A 10794-nucleotide genomic window follows, 5' to 3' on the forward strand; every position below is an offset into this window, starting at 1 on the left:
ATACTCTTTGCTCTGAATGGGGTTTCCATCTCATCATTCTCATTTGAGCTTGCTTAAACCTACGAATGTCATCCTTGTTATCAGCCTATGATTCACTGCCATACAACATCACATTTCTCATGCTGGTTACATACATCTTTCCTTACACAGTCGAGAGACATATCCCCAATATTAAGTTTCTCTAGCCTTGTTAAGGCCACATAAATATTAGATCATACATCACACTTAAAAGTCAGCAACACTCTGCAGTCTACAATTTACATCAATGCACCTCTTGTGTACCCATCTGACACACTCACTGCACATTACTGACCTGCTATTAACACCTTTCCTAAAAGACAGTACATGACCATTTTCCACATTCCACTATAGGCCCTTCATCCATGCTAATAATCATTATTTGTTTTTGCCACATTCACTTTTATACCCTTTGACTCCATTTCAGTTTTCCATTTCTTAAATTTCTTCATCGACTCTTTAATACTATCTGTTATAAGCATGAAGCTGTCAGCATTAAACAACTCCTAGGGCAGACAAGTCCCAAAATCCTGTAATAGTGCCTTTAGCACCATGATAAACAGAAGGGGACTCAAAACAGACCCTGATGGACTTCTCCTTTTAACTCAATTTACAGTACTAACCATTTACTCTCACAGTTTCTCTTGAGCCCTCATATATTGCCATTCGAACAAGACACTTCTCGATACCTTCCTTTCTTATCGCTCACTGTTCTACCTCATGTGGTACTCTGGCAAATGCCTATTCTAAGTCTACAAACACAAAGTGCAGTTTTTTCTCCTGTCCTAGATGTTCATCTTGTAGTTTCTGGCATTAGTATTATGCAGAAACATGAAATTCTACAAACATTTTATAGGGGGTAATTAATCGGAGTGTAACAAGTGTTATGATGTTTGAATTATGGCTTGCTAACTGTACAACTATGTATGAAACTAGATTGGCTGGCCTCAATAAGCATATTTACAAGTAGTTTATGCAACATCATAGTACTGTAGAAGTGCACCAATTTCTGGGCCTCTTTTATGGAGAGGCTAAACAATTTCATCATCAGCTGAAAATTAGTGAGCTCTGTGAGTTTATGATGGATGACTGCAATTTTTTTAAGTTGCACCATAGCAACTGCCTCCAGAAAGTGAATAGTAAAAGAAAATCTGCAGGTAAAGAGGCCATTGAGAAGTTCTGTACATTGTTTGTTTTTTCAAAATTATTGAAAGATGAAAATCTTATGACTGAAAAAAATCTATAATGAAGATAAGACTGGCTTCTTCTTGCACTGATTGCCAAGGAACACACTTAATGCAAGAATTGAACAAACATGAAGGAAGTTTAGGACACAATGACTGTACTTATGGTGGGCACATATTTCATCACTGGACAAATTATCACTGATCTATTGAATACTGTTATATACACTGTATTAAATTTATATACCTGTAATAATATCTTTATTTTGGAGCCCATAAAGCCATAATTAAGTCAAGTTCATCCTGAACCCACGACAAAATGTCCAGAACCATTCTTACGTATGCAAACACAGCTAACACACATGAGTATAAGTTGTTGGTGATAGACAAGAGTTTTCATAGTCATGCCCTAAAGGGAGCATAGGAAATGCCTGTGATTTATGAAGGTTATAAACAACCCTGGATCACTCAGGAACTAACCACAGAGTGGTTTAATAATCCTGCAATTTTGTGGTAGCTAGAATATGATAATACTGTACAGTAAGTCCTCGCTTAACTTCGTGGTTCCGTCCCTGAAAACCGCGACGTTAACGGAATCAATTTTCCCCATAAGAAATAGATAAAATGCGGGAGTTACGTTCCCAAGCCCCATAATATACATTACCTGTACATATACATCAACTCAATGGAATTTTTATAGAAAATAGTATACAGTATGTTATACATACAAAAAGATAAATAAACTAACTCATTTTGTATTGTACTCAGTGACGTGTAGAGGTGGGGCGAGTGTGTGGTGGGTAGTGGAGAGGAGGAGGGTGGCGAGTCACTGAGACCCGGAGGTTTAAAACCTCCATTTTCGTAGCAAGGCTAATGGTCTTGCGTTGCCTCTTCACAACACTAGCATCACTAACACTTGATGGGCGCTTTGAAGCCATTTCAAATAGTTACAGTACAGTAATGAAAATGTGCATGAATGCCGTGGAAGCCTAACAAAGACTGGGGATGCTGTGACGCTCCGCAAGAGAGCGTAGTGTGCCAAGATGAGAGAGGGTGATGTGTCGTACAAAGTAGTCCGTGACGACGTTATAATGAATAGCCGGGACATTGTCTGAATCATGGGTATCTAAAGAGTAGCGACGTTATAACGAAACAACATTGTAGGGGGCAATGTTAAACGAAGACTTACTGTATATGCAGTTCAAACAATGACTGGTCCCAAGTAATTCAGAATGGAGATCTTCTACTGTATCACAGCAACATCATACCAGCACCTTAATAATATGTGTGAGAGAGAACAAGAGACTAATGCCACTCTATTCTTGGCTTCCACTATGTTAAATATGTACAGTACAGTACATGATAAAATGCACAACCTTTCTAGTTTTTAAAATGCAAAACTGTATACAGTATCTACACGGTAATGCACTAATTTTGTAGGAGAATAATATTCTTTAAAAGTTCCTGCCGCACTATAGAAAATAAAGAAATAATTGCCTTGTCAATAAAATCTCATGTCCTGGAATGCCTACTATTTACACATTCAAGCAAAATTCCTCTAATTCATGAAACAAATGACAGGTAATATGAAAATAAAAATTTTAGGATTATACTAATACCACCAAAAAGAGTGGAAATATCCAAACATGAAACATAATGAAAATATAATTACTGTACTGTACTGTACTTTGAAAGTAAAAGTACAGTACATGTACTATACAGTATGTGAAAAACAAAACAATAATTATCTTCATTATCAGCATCAGTACAGGTATTTGTGTTATTATATGACTACTTAAGTATTATTATCTTATTGTGTAAAACTGCATTAAGTAGATCTTTATGAGGATACCACCTTTAATACTTTCCTGACACCCTCTTTAATTTGGTGCCTTGGGTTAAAATTTATACAATTTATCTCTGGGTGTATGTAAAAAAGTGCTGTTTCTATGACTCTGGTCCATTATTCTTTTGATACATAAACTGTAGTCCATATACTGTACACATACAGAGGATACATATAGTACCATGAATTACAATCATACATAAATAATGTACTGTACATCAAAAGTTAAATGAAATGAACTTCCACGTTTGGAGAACTAATGAGAAATAATGCTCATTCCATGCTTCATTAATAACTAAATTATATCAAATAAGGACATAGGAACAAAAGCACTATGCTACATAATATGCCATTTCTGTAGATTTGATCTTTGACCCACAGCTGAGACCTTGCTCTTTGATTATTGAATATTAAGTTCTGTAAATGTATATTGTCTTGTAATGATACAGATTTACAGTACAACACTGTATTAGGCATTTCATAAAAAAATTCTTTGTTGATACAAAAGTTATGTTCCAGATTAATCTCTTTGCTCACTGCTCGTGTAGTCCAAATCTCACTTGTAGACAGGCCGATTTCTAAAATGCATAGATTTTTCTTTGAATTTATATTTTCATTTACCGTTTATGGGTAAAACAATTATTTTTTTATACTTAGTTATAAAAATAAACTACTGTATCTGACTAAGTGATAAAAGAGCAAAATAATTGTATAAATGATCTGGGATGGCTGAAAATGAGCGAGGAAAGATAATATCTTACGCACCAGTGTGAGCGCTCAGGGTCATGGGAGACATTTCACTTCCAATGGCCGGCGAAAGTGTTAACAAAAGCTTCCTAGAAACCCAGACAGATTCACACCATAATTTAGAACATACAGGTCCTCAAAAGTTGCATGGGAAAAGGAATCCAATGCATCATTCTCTTAAAAATAGTTTTCACTATAAGCTGGCCAGCAGCGACATGTAAGTAGGTACTTCTATGCACCCTGGAGTGGGAATATGAACCAAAAAATAATTATCTTGAAATAATGAGACATCCTTTTATCATGAATGTGTATTATTTATCAACATGAGTACTGTATATCCATTAAAAAAACTGTGTACAGTACCTGCACAATTATCACAAAGAAGATGGTAGGTATCATTTTCCAGTCAGGAGGGATTAGGACACTCCAACTGATCTTCAAACTTCTGAAGTCAAGACTCTATGGAAAGCAAAAATAGATACGTAATAATTCATTAATTCCAAAGACCACAATTACACTAATCTATGTCACAAAATCATTTAATATCCTCTATAATTATATTGGTTGATTGATACAGTGGATATCATTTCTTGACCTAAGTGCAAGAAAGGCCAATATACATTTTTAAACTCTACGGTATTTAAAATTTCATATAAAAAGTACTGTAGTGAATTTCTCTTTTGTATATAAGGTGTTATTTTTTGGTGGTGACAAAAGACAATTAGTGTTCCAAATAAAGAAATTAAAATTTGTATGTTTATAAGAAAAATTAACAAAGTACAGTACTGTACTGTACAGGGAGCACCTGAAATACGTCATGGTGAGGGACTAAAGTCACAGGACTTAAAGTGAAACGACGTCATGCAGGGAACTTTTCCCCATCAGAATACACGTAAATACAAGAGAATAGCGTTTACAGTAGGTAGCTGATGTGACACAAAGCGGGACAGTTTTTCCCATAAGAAATAATGTAATAAGATAGGAATAGGGATCAAATTTTTAGCTCATTTTCTACTTATAGAATAGAAAAAGTATTTGTTATATTATTAAGTAATGACTCAAACAGAAAAAAAAAATTAGTGTAAAAAATGCAAAAATTTTTAAACATTATTTAAAAAGGATTTAACCTTAATCCATAACCTTTAACCTATTAATTTGTTTATCTAAAGATTGAGAAGTGGATGAGTTCACCTTGTTTACTATGCTTTATAACATCCAACATAATATCTAGTGTAATGCTCATACACTTTTTTCTTCCCCTCACCACCTGCACAAGCACTACACTTGACATTTATTATTGAATGATTGCAAGATAAATCCAGATATAAAACAAAATGGGACTGATACTCAAGTTCAGACATTGTGTTCACTTAAGTCAACTAAGACAAAAACAGGGCAACAAAGTTGGTGTAGGGAATTTTTACATTGTATTCCTTAATTAGGTAATGACATCAGTGTTAACCGAAACATAGCAGTGACCCCGAATCACAGCAGTGCACAACTGATTTATGATTGAAATCCCACTATTGTGTAAGATGAATAAAAGCAAGTTTACACACTCTCAAAGAGAAAATAACTGACAGCATAAAGGTACCGCATGTTGTTTTGATTTATACTGTAAATTCCTTGCTTAAAAACTGTTGTCAATAATTCCTGTAAAGGCAGGTACAGTGGGGTATGCTATAACGAACGGATCCTACTACGAATATTCCTATAACGAACGGTTTTACCTATAAAACTAAGAATGCTATAACGAACGAAACTCCTACAACGAACATTATTTAATTTTTTTTTTTTTTTTTTTACTAATTTATTGTTTTTTTATTACAAGTATTAATGATATTCTTTATTTCAGGAGTTTAGATGCATATTTATGCACTTTTTTACAATTTTTACAATTTTATATTATATTTTTCAGTGTTAAGTGGTTGTATTTGGGGGCCTGGAACGGATTAATCCTATAACGAACGAATGCTATAACGAACAAGGTTCTAGAACCAATTAGATTCGTTATAGCATACCCCACTGTATACTGTAATGGTGATAATTGTATTCAGTACACAGGTACACCACCAATTTTCTGGCACCCTTGGTTCCAAAGGGTAAATAAAATTAAATTAAATGCGAAAAAGCCATAATTTTCAACATCATATTACTTTTCCGGGTACACACTTTATACTCAAATGCACCTCACTAAAAGAAAAAAAAATATATCCTATGCAAATTATGTGATGTTTATACTCAAATTAATCACTACCTTACAAGGATTCCAGCAATGTAAGTTATATTCTGCTCAGCTTAGTCTGTGACATTTTATAAGATAAAAAATTTAAGCCTAAAACTACCTTCACCCTGGCTGGGAGGGAGGGAGGGAGGGAAGTTAAGTGCCCTCTCATAATTTTGTCCGGAATAAAGGAGGTGCCGGACTATCAGTTTCAGGAAAATCGATGGTGTACCTGTACAATACAGAATTTTCCCAATTTTAAGTTTTACAATTGTCATCTTCACCATACACATGTGTTTAAGAAACCATGAATTAGTTAATAACCTTTTAATCTGATGCTGAGCCCAGGCTGCCAATCTAGGAGTGAGTGAGCCACCCAGCACCATCTGCAGTGGGTGGTGGACCAGCAGGGGAAGAGCTAATTCTCCCAGTGCTGACACCTCTGACACCAATATACGAAGAATAGGCAGACCTGTAACAAGTCATTAAGAGTAAGATATTATATACCTACACAAGAATTCATTCTAACAAGATAAAATACATTTACCATAGATCATTTAAAGTATATAAAACATATACTATTTGGTGATATGCAATACATACATTATTGGCTACCTTAAACATACCTTGTACCAATCACAATATTGTCTAAACACTATCTAAGACTTATCTACAGTAGTAGTATTAACAGAAAAAACAAAAAGTTCACATAAAACAAGAGAAAATCATCATGAGTAAATCTTTTACACCATCATGGTGTACTGTAATTACATCACTATTTATTGCTTTACTAAACAATAAAAATGAACAAAAAGTGTAAATTTGGGATGGAAGGCAAGAAGAATGGCAACTAATATGATTTTCTAGAAAGGTGAAAGAAATGACAAAGTAAAAGATGGTATCCTGTATACTTTTATGAGAATGTGTGATAGAATGGAAAACAAAAATACAGTACAGTGGTCCCTCGGTTAACGAGCACAATCCGTTCTAGAAGGTTGCTCGTTAACCGAAACCATTGTTTCAATGGGTTTTTGGGTAATTGGTTCCAGCTCACCGAAAATTGCCTAAATTCAACAAAAAAGGTAGAAAAGTACACTTACTTTGAGGTGTGTATGTAGAAGGCTCCTGGATGATGATGATGGGAATTAGAATGGGGGTGGAGGAGAAGGGAGAAGAAAAGGCATTGGGGTGGAAGAGAAGTCACCCCATGGCGCCATTTCACCCATAAAATTTTAGTTCTCTTGGTGTAATTCAAGATTATTTTCTTTAAATGAACACTGCACTGCATTATATATTGTCAATATGTAAAATAAATTTCAAATTGACAAACAATTTGCTTGTAAACACAGAAAAAAAGCGTTTAGTTGAAGAGAGTCTCAAGCAAGATGTTACCTCCACTGAAAAGACACAAAGACTGACGCCTGTATGCTGTGTTGGCAGGCTGGATGGCGTGCCACAAACTAGTGACCCTACCTTCAATTATGTTCAATAATTGTTAAAATGACTAAAAAATTTAATATTAAACTTTTAAAATTATTGAAAAGTATAAACTTCTTGATATTTACTAAAAGGGTAAGGAATTTAAGCCCTAGAACCGATTACTGTATTGGCGGACTAATACTACAGCTGGTGGACCGCCAAATGCAAGCTAAAGCATGTGGAGGTCAGCTCGTAAGAAACTCGTTAATCGAGGGATTGCTCGTTAATCGAAGTAAAGAATCTTATGGAAGGTAATTCGTTAACCGAAATCTCGTTAACCGAGGGACCACTGTATGATCAAAATAAGTTAATGTGGGGAACAAGAGAGAAGAAGACACGTGGACAGTCAAGAGAAAACTATAGTACAGTACTGTATTCTGTAAACATATGTATAAAATGTGTGCATGTCTTAAAACTGTTGAAAGAAACAATGATCCTACTATACATTAACTGCTGTATTACAGTAAACTCTCTTTGTTAAACAATATGATATGATGCTCTTCCCAGCAATATGACAACCAAAAATTTGATTTTTTTTACACAAGGGTTTCGCAGCACCAGTATGGTTCACACTCTCAAGACTTGTACAGCGGTTCCATGGTGAAAGGCAAACCTGCCATTTATTACAACTTAATCTAAACAAAATTTTGTTTACAGTAGTACACTAAACTTCTTTCTGTATTGCAATAATATCCAAATTTAATGGACTAGTATACACTGCATAGGAGTGAATGGTCTTTAATTATGGAGAAAGCGTTTAACATGAGGCAAACAGCTGTCTGGCTTCTTCTTGTGCTTATACAGTACTGTACACTAAACTACATTTTACTGTACAGTCCTAATTGTAGTACAAGCAGTCAATGGCAGTATGGAAATAAGATAACACAGTACTTAATATTTGTAAACAAAGAAACTTACTAAGTGAAATTTGGAACACATATTTGCATAAATATGTTATAATGTCTTTGTAGCCATCTTTCACTAAAGATACTGTACATGGTTTCCTCCCTTCCTCTGAACACCAAAAAATGCAATATTTTTCTATTTAATTAAACAGTACAGAGATAATGTTTTACAGGATTACCTCGCTATTCGCAACCCCGCTTATTCACAATTCACATTTTAACATCCCTATTTGATATTCACAAAGCAAAAAATAATATCCATGGAGATGGCATGTTACCATTGTTATATATAATGAAACTATAAAAGTTGTGTAAAAATCATTACAGTACTCTAACGTGGCTTGGAAATAAAGAAAATATAATATAAAACAATAAAATAACAAAAATGAAGGGCAAGGTTTTGTGTGTGTGTGTGTGTGAATTGAACGTATGTGTGGACTTGGTATGTTGCCAAGAAAGACTGTCACTGTAGTTACATCTCCTTAGCCCTCTCCCTACTAAGCCAACCTGTGAGCTGTGGTACAGTACAGTACTGTACTTTACGTGATTTTCTTTAAAAACTTTTATTCTGTTACATGGACACACACTCATTCATCCAGAATGTGAAAAAAAAAAAATATATATATCATAAGGTCAAATACATAAAGAGAATAAATATTTCTCCATGCATGGGAGTTAGCACACAGATTGCAGGAGGAGGAGCAGCATTGGGGATCTCAGCTGCTCCTGTCTACCGTGCCCAGCGTGTAGTGAAACTACTGTATTGCTAAATGGAAATGCAGAATTTTTTTCTTTTATTTTATATATCATTATTATTTTTATGTATTCATCATGTATACTGGTACAGTGCACACACGACCCTACAAATGATAGAATGTAAAAAAAAAATCTTTCTGAGTGTCATTCAGTTTATTACGGTCCCAATCTATTATTCCCATTTCTATTATTTCTTATGGCCTGGATTCTTACAGGGAAAAGTGCCCTGATACTGTATTCTCAATGACTTTTAGGTATGCATCCTTTGCAATAACTAGGGTACTGTATTCCTGTAAATAATATTTATACACAACAGAACCTAATTAGCTTTGGGGCTTGGAAAGGAAACTCTACCCTTTCTTCTTCCAAGAAAATGTAGCCAGCATAGAAAGAGGAAATGCAACTGCAAAGTTTTACAAATGTGCAACACCTTTAGGGATGTAACCTGATGAAAAGATGAAGTTTACCATACTAGAAATTACATATATAATTCAAAGGCCAAACCTATACAAAAATCATTGTACCTTTCATGAATATACTTTCATACGCTGAATAAATATCATACAATGTACATTAAAGAAAAATATTTATGATTATTGTACCTTTGGGTGTGCAGTATTTTAGATTTCAGTTGGCCAAACTTTTCACTTTGGTGAATATTAAGAATGAGAAAAAAATAAAAATAATGAAAGTGTCCTGTACATGAAAATAATATTACAGTAAACACAAATGATAACAGATTCACCTTATATCAAGTCTTTCAACACCAATTTTCTTATACTGTACAGTACTACACAGTACAGTTAACACAACATGCTTCCTTTCGGATTATTGATGATGATCTTGGTGATGATATATAAAGAACCTTAGCAGAGGTATGAAGAAAACCTATACAAAATAATGTAAAAAAACACCACAAAACCAAGGAGGAGAGCAAGGAATGAAGCCACACTGACTGCCATGAAGGAGGAACTCACAACTATCCACCATCTACATCATCAACACCACCAATAATATATAGATCATCAGCAATTCCAACCATCTACATCACAAACACTATCACTACCATCTGGCCACCTGTACAGTATACACCTCACTTCGTGGCATTACAATTGACTTTACTACATTTCACACCTCTTCACTCTGTGACTGCCATACACTCATCCACCACTCAACAACCAGAATGTCTCACCAATCAATTCTCTTACTACATATCACAATTTATTCGTATACACACAGTCACCTTGGTTGTTGGAACCACTGCCAGCTACAAGTGATGTTCTTCATTTAGATACAGTAGTTTTTTTTGGCCATTATACAGGTTGTACCTTTCTAGTCTGGCATTCTGTGGTCCGGAAACTCCCGTGGTCCGGAACGATTTTAGTTTGTCTAATAGGTAGATAGGCAGCTTTTTTTTTTTTAAATTTTTGCCCCTCAGGTCCTAATGTGGGTCAGTGACCTATTCCCGGGTGGGCTAATCCCCTTAAAAAAAAAAAGCCGCGGGAAATTAAGGTTTGTTTACATCGGGCAGTTCGGCTGCTCTCTCTCTCTGCTTGTCTATACAGAGTACAACATTTAACCCTTCAATATATATGAGCGGTAAATAAGTGTTGCTTTCATATTCTTATGTAGAGT

The 10794-nt window shown here is 34.9% G+C and overlaps 1 protein-coding gene across 2 annotated transcripts in view; it reads right to left on the reverse strand.

Annotated features, from left to right (window-relative positions):
- Nucleotides 1-2094: 2094 nt before the first annotated feature.
- Nucleotides 2095-10794, reverse strand: part of LOC121872957 (sodium/bile acid cotransporter 7-like) — a 46731-nt gene continuing 38031 nt past the window's right edge. Inside the window, exons 6-8 of one of the 2 annotated variants that reach the window (XR_006090179.1) lie at nucleotides 6344-6491; nucleotides 4159-4254; nucleotides 2095-3626 (exon numbers count right to left, since the gene is read on the reverse strand). Coding sequence is in view for 1 of the 2 variants with exons in the window: in XM_042376102.1 (XP_042232036.1) it covers nucleotides 4233-4254; nucleotides 6344-6491 (170 nt within the window). In the remaining variant the exon portion in view is untranslated. Of the gene's footprint in view, nucleotides 4255-6343; nucleotides 6492-10794 lie in introns of both variants that reach the window. The other variant, XM_042376102.1, reaches the window with a different exon arrangement.

The sequence above is a fragment of the Homarus americanus genome, unplaced genomic scaffold (assembly GCF_018991925.1).
Source record: "Homarus americanus isolate GMGI-L3 unplaced genomic scaffold, GMGI_Hamer_2.0 scaffold11022, whole genome shotgun sequence".
Lineage (NCBI taxonomy): Eukaryota > Metazoa > Arthropoda > Malacostraca > Decapoda > Nephropidae > Homarus > Homarus americanus.